General features: G+C 39.1%; 1 protein-coding gene across 1 annotated transcript; it reads right to left on the reverse strand.

The window, feature by feature from the left end:
• Positions 1 to 4,748: 4,748 nt before the first annotated feature.
• On the reverse strand, positions 4,749 to 24,504 carry LOC137155464 (receptor-interacting serine/threonine-protein kinase 2-like). The gene is made up of 12 exons (XM_067551744.1): positions 24,367 to 24,504; positions 21,162 to 21,316; positions 17,419 to 17,572; positions 17,046 to 17,201; positions 16,709 to 16,854; positions 14,704 to 14,753; positions 12,893 to 13,054; positions 11,889 to 11,974; positions 10,191 to 10,259; positions 9,860 to 10,019; positions 7,885 to 8,091; positions 4,749 to 6,546 (listed from the first exon to the last, which is right to left on the reverse strand). The coding sequence occupies exons 1-12, from the start codon at positions 24,382 to 24,384 to the stop codon at positions 6,233 to 6,235; spliced, it is 1,677 nt and encodes a 558-aa protein (XP_067407845.1). The 5' UTR covers positions 24,385 to 24,504; the 3' UTR covers positions 4,749 to 6,232.
• Positions 24,505 to 26,208: the final 1,704 nt, after the last annotated feature.

Raw genomic sequence — 26,208 nt, forward strand, 5'->3', positions numbered from 1 at the left:
CCTTCTTAAACTGCACTCGTTCTACTGAGACAGCCAACAAAGGAGCTAATTATGCAGTTTATGTATTCATGTGCTTCTGATGGGCACCTGAGTCCCATCAATAGCACTGGCACAATTAGGAAACAGTGTGCAGTAGAGTTTTCCCACAGTGCAATACATTCATGGGACTAAAGTGTCGACACTGGAGGGCAGTGGTGCTAAATACTCTCGAATAGGGTTACTTTGACTTGGGTCTGTGCGCTGCAGTGTGGATGCCGCCAGAGCCCTATTTTCAAGCAGAGATCAGAAAATCCTTTAACCTAGGGTTAAAATGTCTTGAGTGTCTACCCTACAAGGGACAACTCTCAGATATCCACCCCAAATACATCACCAAACTCATCCATTTAATCCTCACCCATAACAGTTTTACATTCACAACAAACACTTTGTCCAAACCATGGGAACAGCCATGGGTACTAGGATGGCTCTCCAATAGACCAATCTCTTTGAGAAGAATTTCTGGACGAATGCACCACAAAACCAGTGATACACCTGAGATACTTGGTGATGTTTTCATCTTCTGCATAGACACCTTAAACTCCCTCAGATTCCCACCACAACTTTAACAACCACCACCATCCATTAAATTCTCTCTGGAACATTCCCACTGTAGCATCAACTTTCTGGATACCACAATCAGCTTCAACAATGGAATCCTACAGACAACCATATACAAGAAACCCATGGATCACTACACCTACCTTCATAGATCAAGTAACCACCCCAAACACAACAAGAAATCTGTTATCTGTCTCCAGGCACTCAGATACCACAACATATGCTCTGAGAGAAAATCTGGGATATACACATTAACACACTTAAAACTGCCTTCACCAAACAAGGACACGCCATCAAAGTGGTAGATCACCTCATGGAATGGGCCACCCAAATACCCCCAAAAGAACCTGCTTCAATACAGAAATAAAACCCCCTCTGACCACACATCCCTAATTGTCACCTTCCACCTCACACTGGAACCCATATTGGATATCATCAAACAATGACCGCCTATATTTGATGGAGACCCCATCCTGAAAATCTTTCCTGAATCCCCGTTTCTGTCCTTCAAACACCCCAGCCTCTCCAAGTTCATCCTCAGAAGCAAGATCCCCACAGACCAGCACACACCAACTTAAAGCAGTACCAGACCCTGACAGGACAACAGATGTATAACCTGCAGATATATCTTCATTGCTACAATGATCAACACCCCCCCAAAACACACCTTTCAAGATCCTGGATCCTACACGTCTATCACAATATGTGGCGTATGTGCTAATAAAGTTTGCCAATGACACAAAGTTGGAAGGTATTGCCAATACAGAGAAGGACCAGGATATCATACAAGAAGATCTGAATGACCTTGTAAACTGGAATAATAGAAATAGGATGAAATTTAGTAATGGAAAGTGCAAGGTCATGCATTTAGCGACTAATAATTTTTGCTATAAGCTGGGGACGCATCAGTTGGAAGTGACAGAGGAGGAGAAGGACCTGGCTGTATTGGCTGATCATAGGATGACTATGAGATGCCAATGTGATGTGGCTGTGAAAAAAGATAATGCAGTCCTAGGGCTCGTCTACACTTACCTGGAGATTTGGCGGCAGTCAACGGGAGTTACGCAAACTACGCAGAGTAGGTTGCGTAACTCACGTCGACTGCTCTGCTTCCCTTCTGCGCGCTGTCTACACTGTTCTGTGCCTGTTCCTGTCGACGCAGCGCTACGCTACTTGAGGGGATGGTTTACCAGCATCGACTTCCTGATCGATTTGAGCGGGTCTACACTAACCGCTCAATCGATCCAGAAAGATCAATCTGGCGGCGGCGAATTTGCCGCCATCAGTATAGACAAGTCCCTAAGATGCATCAGATGAGGTATTTCCAGTAGAGATAGGGAAGTGTTAATATTGTTATACAAGGCACTAGTGAGATCTCATCTGGAATATTGTGTGCAGTTCTGGTCCCCCATGTTTAAGAAAGATGAAGTCCAACTGAAACAGGTGCAGAGAAGGGCTTCTGGGATGATCCGTGGAATGGAAAATCTGCCTTGTGAGAGGAGACTCAAAGAGCTTGGTTTGTTTAGCCTAACCAAAAGAAGGTTGAGGGGAGATATGATTGCTTTCTATAAATACATCAGAAGGATAAATACCAGGGAGGGAGAGGAATTATTTAGGTTCAGCACCAGTGTGGGCACAAGAACTAATGGATATAAACTGGCCATCAGGAAGTTTAGACTTGTAATTAGATGAAGGTTTTTAACCATCAGAGGAGTGAAGTTCTGGACTAACCTTCCAAGGGGAGCAGTGTGGGCAAAAAACCTAGCTGGCTTCAAAACTGAGCTTGATAAATTCATGGAGGGGATGGTATGATTAGACAGCCTAATTTGGCAATTAACTGATCTTTGACTACTAGTGGTAAATATGTCAATGGCCTGTGATGGGACGTTTGATGGGGTAGGTTCTGAGTTACTACATAGAATTCTTTCTTGTGTGTCTGGCTGGTGAGTCTTACCCACATGCTCAGGGTTTAACTGATTGCCATATTTGGGATTTGGGATTGGGAAGGAATTTTCCCTCAGGGCAGATTGCCAGAGACCCTGGAACATCCTCTCCTCATTTAATAAATCTAAATAGCTCAATAAAGCTGGCATAAGATTCACTATTTTTCTTCTTACAAAATCTTATATTTTTATGTAATTCCAGTTTTATCCAATATGTCAAAATGCAAGAGACATAATCTCCTTACTGGCATTTTAAAAACATTTCTAACTTGTTTTCTGCAATAGCTTTTTCAATTATTTCCTGTCGGTGATTTGTGGGCTTAAATACATTTGATATTGTTTTCTTTAAAAATTCTAGCTATGCTTCAGTTTTAAGCATTATTTCCTCCAGTAGACAAAAATAAAAGGTTTAATTCTGCCACACTCATGCCATAGTAATTTACTATGCACATAGACTTAGTGATTTCAGTCTTGTGGAATAACATTTTCAATCAAATCCCCCCTCATTCTTCTCTTCTAGACTGAACAAGCCTAGTTCCTTCAGCATCTCCTCATAAGTCTTGTGCTCCAGCCCCCTAATCATTTTTGTTATCCTCCGCTGGAAACTCTCTAATGCCTCCACATCCTTGTTGTAGTGGGGGGCCCAAAACTGGACACAATACTCCAAATGAGGCCTCACCAATGCTGAATAAAGGGGAATGATCACTTCCCGTGATCTGCTGGCAACGCTCCTACTAATGCAGCCCAATATGCTATTAGCCTTCTTGGCAACCAGGGCACACTGCTGACTCATATCCAGCTTCTTATCCACTATTACCCCCAGGTCCTTTTCTGCAGAACTGCTGCCTGGCTTGTCGGTCCCAAGTCTGTAGCTGTAGCATCTACCACACCTTCCCCATATAGAGGTTACATACAATCTTGGCCTACAATAATATATAAACTTAATACAATAAGGACTTCCAAGGATATTGCAGGAAATAGCCATATCTGTCAACTATTTTCCCTCTCTCCTCAGTCCTCACATCAATCCCTTTAATGTTAGTAGCTCTTCTCTGGACTGCATGTCGCATCTTTCTGTTAATAGGGTGCCCAGTGCATAATATAATATTCCAGTTGTGTTCACTCCAAAATCATATTGAAGGGAATATCACAGTCATCTTCCAAATGCACTAGCCCTTTGTCTTGCTATATGACATTGCAAATTCATGTGCAATTAGCTGTCCACTATCGCCACACATAGGTCTCTGTCAGTATTGCTTACCTGGTTTCTCCCACATTGAATCTCCACAGTTCCGATTTTCAGCAGATGCATTAGCTTGCTTTTTTAAAAAGGTGAATCTGTATTATTTTCTGACTATTTATTTCAACCACTTGGTCTGCTTTATTTCTCAGGACGCTAAACATTTGGAAGACCACCTAGGAAGTAAATCTATTATATTAATAGATATGTGCATAATGGATTTCATTTTGCTTAATTTGCAGAAAATATGGTGTTAGTATGGGTTGCTGTGGTTCTCTGTAACTGCATGGAAGTTAAAAAAAAAAAAAAAAATTTTGTGGAATCTAAAATCTTCCAGAGACTGATAGAGGACAAAGACTAAGCTATGTGTTAAAATCAGGCACTCATTTAAAAAATATATCATAAGCTAGGATTGTCTATTGCCCCATCAATGTTATGCAGAAGTTTAAAATCTCCAATACAACAGTTGAATGGAATGATTCCTGATACCAGATATTTAAGTCTTAACAATTGTGCTTGTCTTCCACAGAAGGAAGGAATACAGTGTAGGGACTCTTTCCTTTTTTCACCAGTGAAAGGAGCCCTATGTTTAGGGCCCGAGCAAATTCAGAGCCATGAAAAATGCATCACAGATCATGAAATCTGATCTCCCTCATGAAATCTGGTAGCTATCCTTCAGAACAAGGTGGCCGGAGAGCAGCAGCTGCTGGCTGGGTGCCAAGCTCTGAAGGCAGTGCTACCATCAGCAGCTATGCAGAAGGGTGGAAATACTGTTGCCGCCATACCATGCCATCCTTACTTCTGCACAGTGCTGCCTTCAGAGCTGAGAGCCTGGCCAGCAGTCATAGCTCTCTGGTTGCCCAGCTCTGAAGGCAGCGCAAAAGCAAGGGTGGCAATACCGCAACCCCCTACAATAGCTTTGCGACTCCCTTTTTGGTCATGACCATCAGAAATGAGAGAAACACTGATTCTTAAGGGTTTTACATGTTTATATTTTGTCATTTTAAAATATATATTCATGGTTTGTTACAACACCATTAAATTTAAGTTTTAAATATCTGAAACCGTGAAATTCAAGATTTTTAAAATGCTATGACCGTGAAATTTACAAAAATGGACCATGAATTTGGTGATAGGGCCTTACTTATGGTGTTCCAAAAGCTGTTAGGGAAACAGAAGTCTCCCATTCAAAATGTAGCATGAAACATTAAACTTATAAGTGCTATAAAGCTGGCTCCCTTAATAAAGTAAAAAATGACATTTCTAACACACCTTGATACTACTTTAAATTTTAGCCATTTTTATTGTCACAAAGCAGTCTTAAGATAGTTTAAGTGAATTTTCTAAAATGTTTATTTTAAAACATCTAAGGCTAGTGGTCTCAAATATCATGTGGAATAAATAATCCCTTGAATAAATATGCCTTAAAACTCCATATCTGCATTTAAGATTCCAACACATCAAACCATAGGATTAACTGAGCACCTAGGAAATACAAAGAACAATTGCAACGTAGTGAAACAAAACAATGTATCTTGGCATCTGAAATATCCATACATCTTGTCATGATAATATTCTTGGGCTAATCCAGTGCTGTGAATCTTGCAGGCATCCCACCACACCTTCCAATGGAGGCACCTTGCAGACTTCATTTTCATTTTAACTAACATAATCTTTGATGTTAATATCTTTATTTGCAGTTCAATGGAATTGTCCTTGCTAAATCGCCAGTTTGGCACCGCTAATCCCACAGTTTAATTTTGCATTGTATACCTATGACATTCATAAACTGAACAACATTAACATGCTATATCCAGGTAATTTTAACCTGTTTAGGGCCACTTTTTTTCAAAACTGTCTTTGAATTTGCACCTGCTAAAATGTAAGTGTACCAGTTTACGATGACATCAGAGCATTTGTCCAAAGAAAATCGAAAAAAATGATTCCATTTGCATGTTGTTAAATTTCAGGGGCTCATTTGAAAAGATCCTGAAAACTTATTCCTTAATGATTTTCACTTTCACTGCAACAGCTTGCTTGGTTGTTCTCAGCTGTTGGCAAAAGCAGCTTCTTTCTTCTTTCTCAGGCAGCACCCCATCCTTAAGTGCCTTTTAGACTTGGAAGAGCTTAGCAACAGCCTTCCTCTCATAGTGTAAACTCCAGTAAGTCACAATCAATTTACCTCCATTAAGAAACCAGCAACTAAGAGGCGACATGTGACATAATCCTACCATCTCAGAGGTCCAAGTCGGAATATGTATTACCAGGCTTTGTTATTTCTTCAGGCAATGGGTCTCTTTAACTCTTAGAGGACTAAAGTCACTGAGCAGTAGGAAAAGGAAAAGACTTTAGTCAGTGGGTAATGAGAAATGAACATGAAGTTGTGTCATTCCCAGTTAACAGTGCACTGATCCATGAAATAAGCTGTGAAAAATAACTTAAGTCACTGCAGTCATCTATTTAATTTAGCAGGGCTGTCTGTGTTGTGGCTGTCTCGTACCAGAGGATTACATTTGCTAGTTGAGAGCACAGTCACTACAATCTGAGCTGCCCCCTCTCCAAGGCAGAGGCAAGTGTCCAGCAAAGCACGAGCACGACCACTCAGGGTGGGGAAAGAGGTGATCATTTCATAGTCCATTTTAGACAACACTCGTTGGGAGCGAAGGACATCAAGGATGTGGTTGAGGCGCCCTTCTGTCATGCAGCTCAAGATAGTCTGTCTTCCACAGGCTAGGATTTGGCAGCAGTTTCCTTTGCAGCAAGGACCTTCAATAAAAAGGAACAAAATTAGATACACCAAACTGTTAATCTTTTCCCATAAACTGTTAGCTAGTGGCAGCATTAATGGCAAGAATGAAGCAACTAACAGAAATGTAAATTCAGCGGAGCAACAGGAATTGATGAAGAAGAGTTCATTTACTTGCAGTCTTTGTTCAAAACTAGCACTGATCATAAACCCATACCACAGAAAATAATTCCTTCTAAACATTTACTGAGTGAGGTGACTTAAGGGGAGGGTATTCTCAGGTCTGTCCTGGTAATCTATCATCCATATAGCTATGCCAAAAGAGGATTAGTAAGCCCAATAAAGGGCAGCATAGGCAGACCTGAAGGATAGTACTGTTCATTACTCTCATTGCTTTGGTGGGAGATTGGAGCATCTCAGCATGTTCATACACTAAAACCAGATCAGTGTAGAAACTCAAATCTTTGGCAAAATGGTCAAGAACTGTGGCTTTTGCCTTATAGGGAGCCTCTCTTCATTAACTCTGAGATTGTATGTGTAAATTATTAGAATCCTTAGGCTGTCCTTCCAGTAAGGGAAAGGAAATAAGAAAAGGTCACCAGTACTTAGGAGACCATACCTCCGTCTTCCTAGTCTGTTATGAATAGGGCCATGTGTTGAATTATCTTTGTTTACCGGTCTTTTGTTGGTTTGCCCAAAAATTGTGTCCCCAGCATTCAGCAGATCAGATGGATGTCCAGTTTGGTGGAGATCACCATGGTTCAATTTGCCAAAGTTAAAAACTTTTTAGGGTCTCGACCAATGAAAATATAAAAATGAGGTGGAGGGGAAGCTTTCTTCCAACTGACCTTTTGCATCCCCAAGAATTATCTTGGTGGAGGTGTGAGAAATTGTCACAAACTACTAAATTGTTAAACTACATAAAATGGATTTCCTCCCCATTGTTATAAACTCAGTGGGCCTACTTTACCAAAAAACTCGCTATATTTTGTGAGGTTTTTCCTTAGGCCCCTTTCCAGTGTAAATCCACTTCTGAACAATGGGCCTATTCTGAGCAAAAGCTGGCTTTGAGAGCCAAAGTCTGAGCTTTTAGAAACACAGGAATTGCCACACTGGAGCAGATCCATAGTCCATCTGGTCCAGTATTCTGTCTCTTACAATGGCAAGTACCAGCTTCAGAGGAATCACACTAATTACCAGTAAATACACAAGAATATGGCCAAAGTGTACTTTTTATCTTAAACATTGGATAAAGTGTGGCAAAGTAAAATATTACTATACCATATTGCTAGTAGATTCTGCTTTTTTGGACCAAAGTTGACTTTAAAAAAGGATCAGCCTTTTCTTTTGAATCTCACCTGTTAATGTTTGTTCACACTGTGTGCTTTGAAGGTCGCTATGATGGGGGCTGTGCTCAGGTGCCAATGATAATTGTAGTCGCTGCTGCTGCCACGCCTTTGGGTCCCTTTGACATTGACCACCTTCTTTTCTGCTTGCACATGGATCAGATGTACAAGGAGTGGAAAAGGAATGCTGCAGAGCTGATTCTCTACTGTGTGGATGAGCTGGGCACAAATAAAGATGGATGAGATAAGACTTTTAAACTAGACTACAACAGAACATAATAGAGATTAATCAGTCGATGGTTTTGGATCTATAATTAAAACAGTTCAGAGGACTAACTCGTCGGTAAATATTATATCCTGTGAACACTTGCCGCTTAGATCTTCCCTCTTATGAAGTTTTGACATTTGTCAGTAAACACATACCCTGTCTCTCAAACTTTAAGAACATTGTTTTATGGAAGAGTATGGATGATGATTTCCCAGGAGTAAGGTATCATCTTTTCATGCAGCATACCACCGCGGTTATGGTACACATAATGGACTGTTATATAGGTCCAAAGAATAATCTTTATTTGTAAAATTAGAAATGTATAAGGGACACTAAACTTAAATCATATATTGCAAAAAGAATTTACAGGGATTACTGATAATTGAAAGTGGAAAAAACACTTTTATCTCATCTCGAATACTGTCAATCACTTTTGTTTAGTCAGGTTCTTGGTGTTGCCATGTTTGAGTCTCATATTTTGTTCCTACCCCAAAGAGCTACAGTCTTTTTTTTGTTATATGTTTGTACAGCATCTAGCACAATGGAGCAATGATGGGGCATCCTAGGTACTGCTGTAATACAAATAAATTAATTACATTATAGTTATGTCTAGCTCAAATGTTTCAACTGAGTTTTAATTCTAGAAACTCTTCTATGGGTGATAGATTTTTCTAAAAGGCTTTAAAAATGTAAACTTTAGGCTACATCTAAGTTGTCAGTGTCCTTTTAACTTGTTGCTTGTAGTTGCAGACTACTGTAAATTTGCGGCTAAAGTTGAGGAGAATCCAGTCTTGCCCAAAAGGAACAGTCACTAATCTATTTCAGTACTAAGTATTAAGAAACCTGTTTCATAAATCCCATGTATTTAGATGTCACCAAAGATAGATAATAGATTATTCTACAGCTCAGATCTTCTAAACAAAACCATCAAGGGACAAAGAAGAAATGTTCAAGGTAACATCTCCAGTCCAGATTTACAGATGGATTTAAATACTTTGTCAAACATTTGCCTAGACAAGCCCATAGTGGAAAGACAGAAGGATAAGATTAGCCAGGGATGGCTAACATAAATCATTCATGGACTTCTGAAGAGATGGGACTCTTCCAAAGCAATTATTTTCTAATGTGGAGACATTTGGCAGCAGGTATTAGAAATTTGAGAAAAGTACCGTGGTGACTGAGGGCCATACCTAGGTAGAGGGCTGGATTCACTCATGGTGACACAAGGCAAGAGAAATTGCACCTCTCCATTCCAGCGGGGTCCACTAGACCCAGAATGGATTTGTCCTGTGGAGAAGAACAGGCAGTATCTGGAATGCCAGAGAAGGGCAGCTTTAAGTTGTGGTCAGAGCTCCACAGGAATCTGACTGGTGGAGGGTGTTCAGGTCCTACACTAAATCAGCAAATCCTATGGTTGCCTGATTTACACCACTAATCCCAGTGAATGTCCACTCACTTTTGGGAATACACTGGCTAGCTGTGAATTCTCCCAGTGGAGGAATGGTTGCAAAGGTCTTGCAACACTGCAATTTTCAAGGCAGACTCTTCCACTGCAGCAAACTCTGTTGTTCTGGGTTATATCAGGAAAGTATACTGTTACAGTCCAAAGAGGGAGACATCTGGCATGTTTTTATGGATATTGAGCCAACAAATAATTGTTTAACATTTTTATAGTACTTGGAGGTGAAAACATCTGAAGGTGGTCTCAGTCCTGCATACCTCTTTTTTGTGTTGTGTTTTGGACTGTGATATCTGCAAGTGACATCTGATTAGCCTTCTCTTTTCCTTCAGGGCTGTCAAGAACAGTTGGCAAGCTCTGTGCTGTTAGAGAGATTCTCTTGTTGATAAGCCTGTTGCTGTTTCTCTGTGCACCAATGACCTGAAAGGGATCAGAAGTAATTTCTTATCCATTTTATCTTCTTCATAGAAAATACCTCTCTTACTAGACAGCCTCCCTTAGGAGCCTAAGTCACTTTTGAAAATGGGACTTAGATATTCTTGAAAAATGTTCCTCCCCAAGGGCATATGTAAGATGGCACAGTTTGCTCACCTCTAGATTGTGCACATGTGTCTGAAGCATGTGTGGATCTGAGCCTTTGCAAGCATTTACTGCTCTCTCCTGAAACAAACAAATACACTAACTTAGTAAAATACACACAACATCCAATTGTTCAATTAATGGGTGTCATGGGAGAAAGGGAGAACCTCTATCCAGTATCTGGACGGAGCAAAGAACACCATGGAGCTACTCTAGATTTACACAGGTGTAAGACTGTAGATTTTGACCCAACATCTGTCATTAATACCATTTCTGCGTTTTTTCATATAATAAAACCCAATTTCAGAGCCTGGTGCAGTTTGCAGAATATTTTTAAGGATGCCATAGATTGATACCTGTATGGCAGTAGCAGAATGGCTGCAACACACTGTCTCCTCTAACATGCCAGGCCTTGCAAGGACATCCTGTAGCACGTGTATCTACTGGAGACAAAAATCTTGATACCTGTCACTATTTGTGGCTTTTGTGCTCTCATTTTTCCCAGTTTAGTTCATCTGCAAGAAGTTAATTCAAGTCCTCTTTACATTTCAGTACATCTGAATACACTTCTCCCTTCCCAAATATTTTCAGTGGAATCTTCAAAGTGGTTTTGGATGTGTGCCCTGTTTGTTTGTTTGAATAATAAGCTTGTCACAGCCAATCCAGGTGGCAGAGCAAGCCTCTGAATTTGATCAACTCTCTTAACAGTATTGGCCATGCCTCTATGAAACTGCATGTGAAAGACATTTGAGACCTAAGAGACCATGTTCTTACTTAGATATGATTGAGCGGTGCTTGTTAATTTAGCAAATTAAAAAATAAATTCCTGTCCAAACGAGACTAAAAATGTCATGCCACCAGAAAGCCCAGTGCTTAGGAGCTCCTTCTCTTTTTATGGGTTACTTCTACATCTGGTCGTCAGCAAATCACACCTTCCATTTCTCAAATTGTAATGCAGTCTCTACAACCTCAAGTTCTGAAGACCTATAAAAAAAATCTCCTAAAATCTGGGACATGAGACTATTCTCAGGGATTCAGAATCCAGCACAACTGAGGTAAAACCAGGTAACTTTTCTCATATTCACTTCACAAATTGTAGAGATTAGTACCCATGAAAAATGCCTGATGCATCAGGGTCCTGTGTTAGCTTCCCTCCATGTTGCACTGATGACTGATCTCAATTCTGACATCAGACATGGCTCTGTGGTCCCAGATCTGGACCTGAGATAACAGATTAATACTAAATCACAGCTGTGTGCCTGATTGATTCTGGGATTGAGGACTGGGGTGAAGCAGCACTTTACATGTAACCTCAGGCAGAAACTAATTTGGAGACTCCATAGATGAAAGGCTAGTCCACTAACACAAGTGGTTAACCTAGCGTCATCTTTCTGTTTGATACTGCTGAAAGAACAGTGTGATGGCACCCTCCAACTGTCTGTGACTCGTGCATGCTGATCAGTAATACAGTTTGGATGGTCTCACTTATGAATCCTGAACTAAACTTTTGAGGCTGGGTTTAAATCTTGGACCGACAGGAGTAAAATGTATTTTTAATTCTACCCACTTTTTAGGGACTGATCTTGACATTTTAACTTTTAGCCCTTGAAGCAATAAAAAAGAGACAAAGTGCTATTTGATTTCAAAGATGGTAATCACAGAAAGCAGGCAATGCAATTGTATGGGACCAAATCTGAATTTTGTACTAACCTTTGCATCAATCAGACTGTAGATTGCACTAGAAATCTTCTCCTTGCTAAAAGTGCTCAAAATTCCCTTTAAGAGTTCTGCACATTCTGTGGGAAGAACAATGCATTTTAAATATAGGGTGTGTGCATATCCAAGTATGCAAATATCTATGCACCAATGTACTTCCACTGATTTTATTATTCTGTTGCAATCATATTAAGATCTTTTAGGTTAACTCTAAGTAACTTTGCCTCATATATTTTTGTTTTTTGATCTAATATAAGCAAATTAGGATCAGATTTTCAGAAATGTGCACACAAAAGCATGCATATTTGTAAACCTAATTTATTCATGACTCACAAAGCAATTGTAGTAAAAGCATGTGCAGATGGCCAGTTGGACACTTGTGTGCACAGGTCTGAAAATCTGGGCCATAGTTTACTATTAATGTTTCAGAGCACTTTTTAGAAACAGCGGGTCAGATTCTCAGATGGTATAATATAGCTCCACTGACTTACCAACAGTGGGATTTGCTCCAGTGGGAATGGTGATTAATTTGAGATGGGACTGTTAAAGGTAAATCAGCCTTTCTTCAAATACTGCATTTGGCTAATAATCTCCAGTCATCTCCCAGCCCCTATCTATGCTAAATTTACAATACTATATTTAAACAAAAAATCTGGAAATGACTAACCACCTTACAAAAGGGCAAGGTATCCTTATATAAAAAAAATCAAAGAATTACAGTATTCTGGTGACAGTGCCCCAACTGTTTCATTTCACACTGGGATTGCAACATTGTGTTGTGCCATCATTACTATAGAGAGCTACAGAAGTGTCTTAACTAGGACATTAGAGAGACAAGGTGAGTGAGGCAATATCTTTTATTGGACCAACTTCTGTTGATGAGACAAGCTTTCGAGCTCACACAGAGCTCTTCTTCAGGTTTACTACAACTCTGTATTAATTAGGACACTCAAACTGTTTGTGATAGCAATAAAGAGAGAGCAAATACTGAATGTTACCTGCAATTTGTGGCCTGTAATCTGGGTCTTGGTGCCAGCACAGTATGATGAGTTGTAACAGCCTGTTTCTCTGGGGCAAATTGCTCTGAATATACCCTGCATTAGTCTCAGGCCGCAGGCCACTACAGATTCCTGTCACAACTTCCAGCAGGGTTTTTTTGCCTGCCAATGAGTGAGAAAATGTTATTAAAATATTAAAACCCTCAGAACTTCTTAAGATATTTAGTGCAGGTTATTTTATGTATTTGAAAACTAAGACAACTCTTTAAAAAACAAAAAATAAAAACCCAGCAACATTCTCTTAAGTAAAGCTAACCAACTGAGACAATGGTCATTTATACCTACTGGCAGCAGTCCATTTATTTCTGGTTAGAAGGGTTGTTTAAGCAATAAGTCACAACTGGGTATGCATGCATAAGTGGTAACCTGCATGCACAAATACCTGATTTACACATTCATTTACAGTTACTGTGATTGCAGCCTAAGCACCCTGTTCTGAATGCAATTTTGCATGCCAATTTTAGAACATTTTTCCCTTCACGTCTACCCTGGAACTGAAAGATGTAATTTCCAGCTCAAGTAGACATACCTGCACTAGCTCTGATTGATTGGGATAGTACTTTAGCTCTTCTGGCTGCTCATGCTGCCATGGCTACACTTATATTTTTAGCATGCTAGTTGGATCAAAGCTAGCTCAGGTATGACACCCAAACTGGAAATGATACCTTTCAGATCCAGTGCAGACATACCCTAAAGCCACATCTGCACTACCACTTACTTTGGTATAACTTACATTGCTCAAGGGTGTGAATAAGCCAACATAAGTTACAATGATCTAAGCGCCAGTGTGGACAGCGCTATGTCAGGGAAGAGCTTCTCTCACCGACATAGCTACCACTTCTTGTGGAGGTAGATTCATGATGCCGATGGGAGAGCTTTCTCCAGTTGGCTTACAGCGTCTTTACCAGGTGGGCTACAGTGGTGCAGATGCATTAGTGCAGCTGCACCAATGGAGCGCTTCTAGTATAGACTAGCTCTAAGATGTTGCCTAATGTCAGTATACTGAATTGTGATGTTCATATGCTGGTGTCACAAGTCAAAGAGGTGTTGCTTTGCATTAAGATAAACAGAAAGGTCAAATAACAATTTAGTAGGGTGCTACAGGCTTAGCCAGTACGTAGTAAAAACTATGCCATTAAAACTACCCGAAAAGAGTATCTGTTTCTTTTACAATAAGAATCTTCATTTGGGGCTAGTCCTCCTTACAGGAGATGTAGAGCTATGGAACTGTGAGTTATTGGGATGCACAGTTGGCAGAATTTAATTTTTATTTTTTTATAATTTTGACAGATACTGTTTATTTTTAAACTTTTTCCAATTTTTATTGAATTTTTACAGTTGCACAAAATTATGGGGGTGCCAGACAATTATTTCATGACAATAGATGTTGAGATTAAGAGTTAAAGCTATATAACCATTCAAACACAAATTGCCAACATCACGTCAAAATATACAAAGTAAATATTCTTAAATCAAACTCTAATAAGTTATCAAGCAGCATTTTTCTTACTTTGCCCTCTCTGTAAATTTCAACTATCAGTGGAAATATGTGTATTGGTTTGTGTGTGTATGATGACTTCAATATTTACTGACATTTACTGATAAAAAATTAATCCTTCCAAACATCATAACATTTGAGATTTGAGATAAAGCGAGATCTGAAAAGACAGGTCTGTTGCTATCAATGTTACTTAGAGGAGGATAAATTCAGAAAAAGATAATTAACTATCAATAAAGAAAGAAATACCTACCTTCAAAAGGTTTCTGTCTGCTTAAACTTTCCCAACATATCATTCCAAAACTAGAGGCAAGCAATAATGAAAGTGTTAATTTGGAATCTCTGGTGGTGTTATGATTATTTACTGAAAGATTGAGTTCATTAGTTCAAGGGAAGGGTATTTTCCATGTTACACAATGTCCTTCCTTATTGGCAGGATTTCCACTTTTGCATGCTATTATGCTTCAGTTTCCAATTGAGCTGTTCTTATAAAACACTCAAAGGGGATAACAGCTAGAATTCTGTTTCAGGGGAAAGCTTTGCTGTTAAATTTCTGTAGATTATTTTCTAAAATACCTAACCTAATTTCTTTTTGTGGGCTTCAAAGCCTTTCACTTCCTCTTTTTTTTTGGCAGTAATTATAAAATGGTAGGTAGTGTTGGCCGTACAGACAGGGGAATGAACTAGCTGAACTAGCTCAAAGTTTGATCCAAAGCCCAATGAATCTTTGTTTGATCAGTGAAATTTGCATGCGACCCTAGATCATTTTTCTTCTATTTGTAACTTCTAATTACTTCCAAACATCTAGAATTAAAAAGGTGTGACACCTTGGAAGATTAATTATGCCATCTGAAAGTGAGCCTTTCACGCCTTTCTTGTTTGAGCCTCATGAGTTCTTCATGGACAACAGAGGAACATTCACATCATTCATAGGTATTATTAAATATCTATATAACATGACTCATTCTTAATCCCAGTTTTGATGACCATAGAAAAGGAGATTAAGTTGTTGACTACCTCACAAAACTAAAAGCTCTAGCATTAGAAATTTGTAATATTAGTATAAAGGTTGTCATAGACTCTGTGGTGTAAGCCATGATGATGTAGGTGCATGGAGTCCTATAGTTGCTATTTTTGGGTTCTCATTGTTCCAGAGTATCATGTAGGTACCATTTTCAAGATGTATGTGCCCTTTGGATATGTAGCAGACAAGAGGGTGGAGTAAATAACATGCATTCTTTATGTAAATCACTTCAATTAAAAGTTAATGATTGATTAGGCATAGTGAGTTCTTTCAGAAGAGAGTCCACAGGGCCTTAAAGTGACATCAAGATAAAAATCATATTCTTATTTTTTTACTGGGTCTCAATCAGGCATCCAATAATTGTGCCTAAAAATTAAATAATGGCACAATTGTTTACACCACCAACAGCAGCCAGTTAAAAGTCAAACCACCTGACATGTCAATGTTAGGTTTCTAAGTGTATTGCACTTGTGTATGCAAATAATTGCACCTGCAATTTTGGCACCCACATTAGACATTTAGACACAGATGCCAATATTAATAAAAAGAATGTTCACATACTTATAAAACGTTATATTATTCAAACTCAAAGAATTTGGAAACTTAACTCTGGCTGCTTGATTATTTGATGTCTAACACATGCCTATTTCTGTAGGCAGATTAAGTTTGTGCAGATACCTGAAAACAGAATCAGGTAAGCAACAACAGTTGAAAGTTTGGACTTGGATCTGAAATGGTACTTTAAAAACAACAAAACGTAGGTTTGGTTAAAAACTACAAGGATTTGTCACTCTTTCCTTGTGTGCATAGAAATCCTTTTAATTTATGCAAGTAAATCTAAGTATCAAGATGAGAATATACTTTATAGCATATATTCCATGGTAGTTTGCTACTTTTTTTTACTGTAAATTTATGTTTTGAAGTTGAAGTTTGGCAATTGCTTAATCTAGGAACATGGCAATAAGCCCTAATTCTTAATATATCAAATTGTATTGAGATAATTTTCTTCAAACATTAGGAATTTCAAATTTATCTAAATGCTGCAGTATTCCTAGTCTGAAATGTTACACAGATCTGGTGTGTGTAACATCTGTTCTTTGAATGGAACACTGTGATTTGTAGGTTTGACTGTAGTATAATTTACAGTATTTTCTTGAAAGAATAATTTCTTGTGAATTGCTCTCAAGAACTAGGTTTCCTTTAGCTATGACCTTCCCTTAAAACCCCTACTCACCTGTAAATATCTCCTTCTTGTGAGGGTACACCTCCTTCAAGTATTTCAGGAGAGAAGTATACCAAATCCCAGCAGCTTCTATTGCAGTTCTGCAGGACTGATCTCAACTGCTGCTTCCTCCAGTTGGTTAGGCCATAATCTGTTATCTGTAGGGAAGAGTGAATGGTGATTTGTAGCAACAATGTCGTATTATTGGTATCAAAGGTTGATCTGGTATTTTATGTTAGGATAGATGTCCGATAAATAATCCTATAATAGAACATACCTTCAGAGTAATTGTTCTGGTTTCATGTCAAGAAAATAATGAAAACAAAAAGCTAAGCGTAAAAGGCCTCACCTTAGCTCTGTATTGTGTATCCAAAAGGACATTGGAGGGTTTCAGGCTGCAGTGGAGGAGAGGAGGGTCTTGTCTATGGAGATGATATAATCCATCAGCCACATCTGACAGGATCCGCATGAGTAGGGGAAAAGGCAATTCTGAGTACAGGTGGTGCTAAAAAATAACATTCATTTCGTTGTAATCTTCCACAATATATAATAAAGCAGTCATTATTCACACTATCTTTTGAGAACTATAGATGAAAAGTATTAGCGGGGCTATTGCAAAATTAATGCCCATAATTGAGACACAGTTTGCTTATTTTATTAGTGTCCTAGCTTCTAAACAGTCCCATAAAGGAGCCCCTGTAAAAGATCCTTACTTTCCTTACCTCATGGATGAGTGAGTGGAGGGATCCATTGCACATCCATTCAGTCACAACCCCCAGAAGTCCCGGAGATTGGTAGATCCCAAGAGAAGGCAGGAGCTGTTCAGACTGAATGCGTCGGGTGTTTGCTACATCTTGGAGTAGCACCTTCAACTCACTGCAAACAAATAACAAGGGTTAAAGAGGCAGCATTTCAGACAGAGGTGCAGAGTAACAGTCATACTGTGTGATTTTGGAAAGGAGGATGACTTGGTAGGGTTTCCCACCATTACCATTATCTGGCATTTAATACCAAACATCTTTCACCTTAAAACAGTGTAACGTACAAGGTGACTGTTGATTTAAAAATAGTAAGAAAGCAAGCTAGTTCCATTGTATCAAAATATATTTATCAGGATCTAAAATGGAAAGGCAGGAAGAATGTTTGGTATAGTTAGTTTACACTACTTTAAGTTAGTTTAACTTAAAAAATGACCTCTCTAAATGGATTTTTTTTTCCTGCCATTCCCCTAAAAGTATACTTTCCTTACACCATCAGTGCGGTCCTCTCAACTCTGAAAATACTACCAGCTTCAGTCATAGACTGGCTTGCCTCTGTGAATGGGATCAAACCACATCAAAGAGTAAAGGTAAAGCCATGAGGCCAAATTCAGACCTTGTGTAAGTGGTAGGTTTCATTTTAGGGACTTACTGGAGCTGTATTCACTTCTACTGAGGTTGGATTTAATCTTAAATTCCAGTGGGATGTATTTTAAGAAGTATAAGAAAACCATATTTTGCTAATCCGTAGAAGATTAAGACTTTATTTGAGAGCTTCAGACAATAACTTCTTTGTTCAGTTGTAGAATGATAGCACTGATCTGTGGATCAGATCAGAATGTGCAGTTTCAAGGAAGATAAATGAACTGGTCCCTGCTACAGGATCACTCCCCCTCAACTTGCATTTAACTTTAAAAATATGATCCCATCTGCAATATTTTCTGAATGGCTGATTCTGTGGGTAAAATCTTAGGTCCATAGAAATCAATGATAAAATTCACATTGACTTCAGTGGGGCCAGGATTTCAACCCCTGTCATTATTTTAAGGACTAACCAGTTAGTGCTCCCTGCTGAAAAACAAAGCTGTATATTTAAGAAGAGGGTCCAGCTGCATAGTCTGTATTCTGATCCCAACTGTTCCAACATTTGGAAACTTAATTCAGTCCCAAACATTGCACACCATATATATAACAGATTGGATATTCTATTCTATGAACATTTTTAGGCTGTAGGATATCTTTCTTGCAGCAGGTATTCTCTACCAAATCTTAAGATCTTAACTTAGATTCCTCATGCTCCAACAAACTTCCGTTGAACTCAGTGACAGCCTCATTAACTTCAGTGGGAATATGCCTAAGTAAAAACTGAGTAAAGACATCAGGATTTGGCCTGATGACGCTATTGGTAATGCTAGCAGCTTGGACCCTACAGTATATGCTTTCCAACTATATGCAGTGGCTCCTGATCCCTAATCAGCCTCAACAGCATGCAGAAGAGTCTCTAATCCCTGAACTGATGCCCATTCCTCGATCTGTCCCATGTACTGATGTAAGAGATTGGGAACTATCCCGCAACTCCTCAAACTAGCATCTGTTTTCCAAACCAGTTTCTGTTCCCATTCCCCCAGCAATGCTAACAGAGAAGGGAGATTATTTTCAAAAAATTCTCTAAAAACTATTTTAAGTAGATATGGATCAAATTTCTCACCCATTATTGTATAGCCCAACACTACTTATCAGTGCCACAGAGGCTGCTGCTAACTGCCCTTCTCTTGGAGCACAATACTGTGAAATACATGGTGGAAATGTAAGACAGGGACAAAAAGCAGTAGCATATTCCTACCATAGTAACAGTTACCTCTTGTATTTTTGCTTTTTGTTGGACTTCTCTCTGGTGTGCATGTGATATACAATTCAGAGAAGTATATACAAATGCAGTTATAGGAAGAAGTGACTAAAAATTAGATTGTGGATTCCATATTTAGGGTTATTGATTTCCAAATCAAGTATATTTGTTAATGGATATAGCCACTTATTGCATGGGCAATGGCAGTAATACCACACTCAAGTTAGATGTGCAGCTGTACAAGCACTTTTCACACATACAACTGAACACACACTATTTCTTTAAAAAGGAAAACAGCCTTTTCATTGCAAACATTAGGCTATTCAGTATGTTAATGCCCGTGTTTATAAATATATTGTGGCCCCAAAATTTATATACAAATTGTTGCTTGATTCTAACTCTTAACACCATTATTAACAATATGTATTTCTACCATTGCAACCTGGCTAACTGTTCAAATGATGGGCAGGACAGAATCCATCTTATTCTCATTGCTGGATTCACTCTACAGTGCTAATAGTAGTAAAAACAAAACGAAACAGATTTGACAATTAAAGTGCAGATATGAGTAAGAAGGTGCCATTTTTCCATAATGATTTTTTTAACTAGAACAACACTTTAAATCCAGAAAGGAGAAAATTAAATTATTAGCTTTTGTTGTCTAATTTAGCTTTATTTAAAAAAAAAAAAATCAAACAATTAGGTGGGGGTGAGGGGGTGGGGGAGGGGCACACACGGGAAGGAGAAAAAGCTTCTTTTTTTTTTTTTTTTCAATACCAAATAAATATATTTCTTGTTTTAGATTACAAAGTTATTGTACTTCTATTGATTTTAAAAAATAAAAATGCAGAACACTCAAACTTAATTCATTTTTGGCCTGATCCAATCTCTATGGAAGTCTTTCCATTGACACCAGTGGGATCCTGATCAGGCCCCTGAGCCCTATAGAGGCCCTCACTAAAGACAAACTAGTTCTTGTTTCAAGATTCTAATTTGGATGCCCTAAATGAAACAGTTTAGACTCAAGCAAATCCAAAGACCAGAAATGGGCTAACGTGGAAACCTTGGATGCAAGCACACTTAGAATTTTAGTGGTATTTGAAATCTGACTTGGACTAGATAAATTGTTCTTGCTTCTGTTTTGGAAAATCCAACCTCTCCATATCCTACTTTAAAATATTTGAAATCTGAATCTAAATCTGAATTTTTCAGTTTAAGCGTACCTCCTATGAAAACGAGCTAAGGGTCTAGACTTCCACTTGTGGATCCCCTTTCAAGAAACTGATTGCTTAATGAGTGCATGCACCAGACTGATTTGGTCCCACACCGTTAAAAAAAAATAGTATGGGCCTGACCTCAAAATCCCTACAACTCCCAATGAAATAAATTGGAGGTTTGTGGGTGTTAAGCTGACATCCGTATGTGACAGAGTTCACTGTTATGACTAATATATGCACATAATCCTACCTCTACTGCAATTATCCATTCCCCCTTGCCTCTCTTATGTGTCCACTTTATTCACCTGGCATGTTTTGTCTAAAACGTAGATTGTGAGCTCTCTATGTTTGTTTGTGTAGTGCAAAAATACAGTGGGGCACTGAACCTGGATTGAAGTCTTTTGATGCTACCACAACAGAAATAATAATAACTGCAAGATCAAGCCCCATTGTCATTACATATGTCAAATTTCTCATCTAGTGCAATTCAATGTATTTCTTCCATTTTGTCTCTGTTAATTAGTTGGGAATCACTGAAATGGAAAGATGCACTGGGGTCAGAAATGCTACACTCCATGTTGATACCCTCTTTGCACTACTGTCCTGCTGAGCTGTATATATGGTAAATCAAATGTGACACTCACCTCTCTGTTGTATTCTGGCTGGTCAGCAGCTTCAGTGAGATGTCAATGTTCTGAGGCACATGAAAGCCTTTGAGGGCGAAGCGAGAGCCTGTCTTGATCAATATAAAGCTACTTAGCTCTTCCTGGGCTATTATGGGCACCAAGTTGGCCATTTCCTGCCGTTTAGTGGGGGAGAGAACAGAAGAAAAACACATGCTTAGATTTGCTTTTTTACCATTGCCAAGGGACAGTGAAGTTACACCAATCTTTGTTCCTCAAACTACTCTTCACCCTCATTCACAAGGCTTCCTATTACCATGCTCTGGGCCAAATTGTCCTTTAAAGATAGGAGAAATTTTACCTACCACATAGGGATGTCCTGAGGTTTACTTACCATTTGTAAGTATGAGATGCTAAGTGCTCAATATTATGGCTTGTTCTTATTATAATCACCTGGAAATATGGGGGCACTATTTATATTAACATAATACAATGCTTGATTTCCAAGGACAATGTTAGAATTTGGGGAAGTAACAGATCAAAATTCTTACAGTTCCATGCTGGGCGGAAAGATAATTTCCATTATAGCCCATGAAAAATTGTAATAATGTAATAACCCATTCCAATCTACCTCCAGAACCATGCCCTTTACAGATGTTCCATTATTTACTAGGATGCTATATGGCAAAACTGGCCATAAACTGGCAAAACTCTACTAAAGCTGCGGAGCTGTGCCTATTTACAGCAGCAGAGAATTTGGCCCATAGTTTATATATAGTATATCCCTAAGGTCATCTGCATGCATGTTTGAGGTGTGTCAGTGTTATATGACTTAATACACATTGAGTAAAGATAATAACCCCTCCCACACACAGGTGCATTATGTTAATGTATGAGTAAGGTGTTATTAATAACATGTGAGGATGTTTTAAAAATAGAGAGAGCTTAAAGCTTTCCTATACTTATTGCTGAAAGAAGGCAACAACAGCAGACAGAGCTCAGGCAAGGGAAGAAAAGGGTCTATGCCATTCTTTTTCAGAAGTCCATCTATAGGAATACTGCATATTTGGAAATCAGTGGGTCATAAGAGCTCAAAACGGAATGCTCCCCTCAGAAAGCCATGCAGAAATTAATGCTGCTCTAAACTGCAGATTTAAGTAGTGAGTAAGGGGTGTAGATTGAGAACTCTTTCTAACTTGGGGCCTCAGCTGAAGTGTGGTCTTGTGGTTAAACCATTAGATTAGGCAGCAGGAGGTCCAAATCCAGTTCCTAGCTCTGCCATGGAAAGCCTTTGTCATCTTGAGCAAATCATAAACTCTCAGTGACTCGGCTGACCATCTGCAAAATGGGGATAACAACAAACCTTTCTTTTAACCTTTGTCTATCTTGCCTAATTAGATTGCAATGTCTTCAGATAGGGTCTAGTTGTTACAATGTGTATTTATATCACCTAGAGCACCATGGAATCCCAAACTCAATTAATGCCTCTAAGTGCTACCATAATTCAAATAATAATCAGACTAAAATGTATCTTGGTTGACCAATAATACTCCCACAGAGTCTAATTTAAGTTTGATGCAACAAGATGGGTTAGACCCTTTGCTTTTTATTTTAAACAATATTCTAGATTGAACCTGAAGGCACTTACTGTCGTTCCTGCAGGAACTATTCAGACAAGCAAAAACAACAAGAGTCCTGTAGCACTTTAAAGACTAACAAATTTAATTTCTGCAGGCATTAAGTTGTTAGTCTTTAAAGTGCTACAGGACTCTCGTTGTTTTTGCTGTATACAGACTAAGATGGCTACCCCTCTGGAACTATTCAGACAAGGCACTCATTCAGGGGCTACATTAGGACCTCTCAGAATGACTTTGTTGGCTCAGTTCAGAGACAGTCAGGGTTATGACTAATCCTCCCTATGCTGCTAAGAAAGACATTGCTGAGTTGAATGGCAACAACTATGTGGCAGGAAAGCTTTCAGACACATGAGATTTCTCTGATGCTCAAAATGAACAGGTTAAGCACATTATCTAATTTTTCATATACATCTGTTTCAAGCAGTGTACTTTGTAAAGGACACATCCAACATGGCATGAGCCAGTCATTTTACACGCAAAATTACACAAAGCTCTTCCAAACCAGAGACAGGCAAAAAAAAAAAAAAGAGCCATTTATCCCTCAAATATTATGAGGATTGGACAAAGTGGAACCTGGATCCAAACCACCCTAAATTTAGTTTTAGTTTCTGTGGAGAAAAATAGACAATCAACAGGTTTGCAAAACCAAAATTCTCTCTAAAGATGAGTAAAACCAGAACCATTTACTCAAATCTCTAAATGTTGGGTTGGGAAAGAGTCTAATAATGAGTCTTAGCTCCAAATCACTGTCGGTTTTGCTTATTTTTATTTAAAAAAAAGAGATGTAGGTAAAACTGGAATCAATTAGTGAAACTCCCCTAGCTTTGGTGGCACAAATAAAATTGAATACCGGATCTGAGTCACCCCATATTATTGTTTTGCAAAATCTAATCCTGACCATAGAGGTTTTGAAAAACCAAAATGACATCTGTTTCCACCCATCTCTGTTCTAAACCACTTTCTGTTTCAACTGAAGATTAACTACAGTTGGAAGCAGGATTTTCCCCAATACATCTAGAGCTTTGAGCCAGATCCTCTACTCATCTTAAATAGCCTATTTACATTAAATGAGGATCTGACCCTAAAAATCGGAAGCCCCAGTTTTGCTACCTTATTTCAGAAACAATCCGTGGGACTAATCACAGATTAAGGTACTATTTAATGTCAGCAAGAGTAGCAGAATCAATCCCTAAATAGAATGCAAACAATCCTTGATTGGGAAAAAAAGCTCTCAGTGCTGCACTTCCAACTGTTCTGCTCTTCTGAATATAGAGATTTAAAATCCAGTATCATGTCACAGCCCACATTACAATGTGGTTTCTAACCATGGCTTGTCAGGGCTGGTAGTTTGAGAGAGGAAGACTACAGAAATTTGTGAGAGGCCTTAAATGTTTCAGTGGAACACATTGGAAAATCCTGCCTCACAAGAGCAGATACTTTAAAAACAACCTTTACGCTTAATGCATAGTGAAAGTGTCTCCATCCATATGAGGGCAGTTTAGCTGGGATAATTTAATGTTTCAGTGTACAAATAAAAGAAGTGGGGGGGGGGAGGGGGAAAGAATCATAGAAGGAATATTGAGACGTACCTCCAGAAGTGTGGACATAGAGACTGCGGGAGTGAGCTAGTGTTACTGCTGTAAAGAGCTGCGATCTGCCTGGAACAGTGATGCAATCACAGTCTAAGCCTTGCTGGGTATGAGTCAGCTGCATTGTTTATCTCCTCTTGTATTGGCTGCTTACACACATTCAAAATTTCCCCTAGTTGTGTGTGCAAACTGTAACTCCTTAGTGACTGCAGTCATCTAGGTTTTCTTCATGGGCTGGCCAGTTAATTGCTGCAGTAGGCAAGAAGAGGTTATAGAAAAGGTTAGAGGAGTTGGGTGGACACTTTGTGACAGCCACCACCACCAGTATGAAGAGAAAACAATAAAATAGAGATGCATCAGAAACACCACACTGGAGCCAAATATTCCCAAAACACAGGGATGTTCAGCTCTGGATCCAGACTTTGCAAACAACCCTTGTCTCTACAGTGGGCTGAACCAAAACCCAAATACAAAACCCGCTCAGCTTCGGCAAAGTTTGAATCTGAATGCTCTGGCTCAGGCCCATCTCTAAAGAGAAGAAAAGAAAAATAATTACCTTTTTGGTTACAGTAGAGTATGCACAGAGGAAGTGGATATGGAGTGCGGGCAGTGCAGTAAAGGGCCTGATCCCGCTAGGTGCTGGGCAGCATTCATCCTAAGTGAATGGAACTGGAGCATGCTCAGCACCTAGCAGGATGGGAACCTTAAGGAGAAAACAGTCATATTTTTGATTGTCCAGCTTTATTTACAGAGTATAGTGTAAATGTAGTTTTGTGAATGGTACCCTCTACAGGGTCTGATCCAAAGCCTATTGAAGTTTATGGGAGTCTCTCTGTTGTCTTCATTTGGGTTTGGATCAGGCCCTAAACTAAACACACAGTAGGGAAGAAGCAGAGCCACTGGACATGCTCCCCTCCTCCTTCCTGTGAGCTTGGGAAGCCCCTTTTCACCAGCATCATGTGGCTGGAGCTCTGTGGTTTCAGAGGAAGCATGCCAAGAATAGGAGGCAGGGAGCAGCCCATCACATGCTTTCCTCAAAGCTGCCTGGCTATCTGAACAGAAATGAGTGTCACTAGAAGCAGCATTAGTATCCAGTCTGTGCCTCCATGCCTCTCAGAGAGTGCAAAATGACACAGGAGCCTGGAGAGGAGACAGTGGCACTGGCAGCAAGGGTGTGGGCAACAACCAACAGGCAGAGAGGAGACTGAATAGATCAAGTTGTTATGAGTATCTCTTCCCCAGTTGATCTCTGTTTAACAGTATCTTCACTACCTGTCCACAGCCTACATTTCTGTAAGCATGACATCAACAGTATGTCTTAGGTATTTATAGGCCATTAGTCATTGTCATATTTTAGACTCAGTGTTACATTTGTAATCACAGGTGAAAAAAGAAACACTTTATAATTAAAAAAGGTGCCCTTAAAAATGCTTTTGGGGATTTTTTTTAAAGTGCTCACTTTCACAGAAATAGTGAAAAGCATATGACTCCTTGACACTCACACATGGTGTATTCTGATGTACCTACTCAGTTTTCCATGGAGAAATAGTCTGAAATAAATAGGATGAAAATCAATAAGGACAAATGCAAGGTACTACACTTAGGAAGGAATAATCAATTACACAAATACAAAATGGGAAATTAATCCCTAGGAAGGAGTACTGCAGAAAAGGATCTGGGGGATATAATGGATCACAAACTAAATGTGAGTCAACAACATAATACTGTGGCAAAAAAAGCTAACATCATTATGGGATGTATTAATAACAGTGTTGTAAGCAAGACACAAGAAGTAATTTTTCCAGTCTACTCAGCACTGATAAGACCTCAGCTGGAGTACTG

The sequence above is a fragment of the Emydura macquarii genome, unplaced genomic scaffold (assembly GCF_026122565.2).
Source record: "Emydura macquarii macquarii isolate MOO-44397 ecotype Brisbane River unplaced genomic scaffold, CSIRO-AGI_Emac_v2 contig_295, whole genome shotgun sequence".
Classification (NCBI taxonomy): domain Eukaryota; kingdom Metazoa; phylum Chordata; order Testudines; family Chelidae; genus Emydura; species Emydura macquarii.

What these genes read in the sequence shown, in the direction of transcription:
- LOC137155464 (XM_067551744.1), bottom strand. An exon ending in TCCACTCACTCATCCATGAG is followed by an intron (nt 17,202 to 17,418) that starts GTAAGGAAAGTA and finishes GTTATTTTTTAG; the next exon opens with CACCACCTGTACTCAGAATT. An exon ending in TTACAGGCCACAAATTGCAG is followed by an intron (nt 11,975 to 12,892) that starts GTAACATTCAGT and finishes TTCTTCCCACAG; the next exon opens with AATGTGCAGAACTCTTAAAG.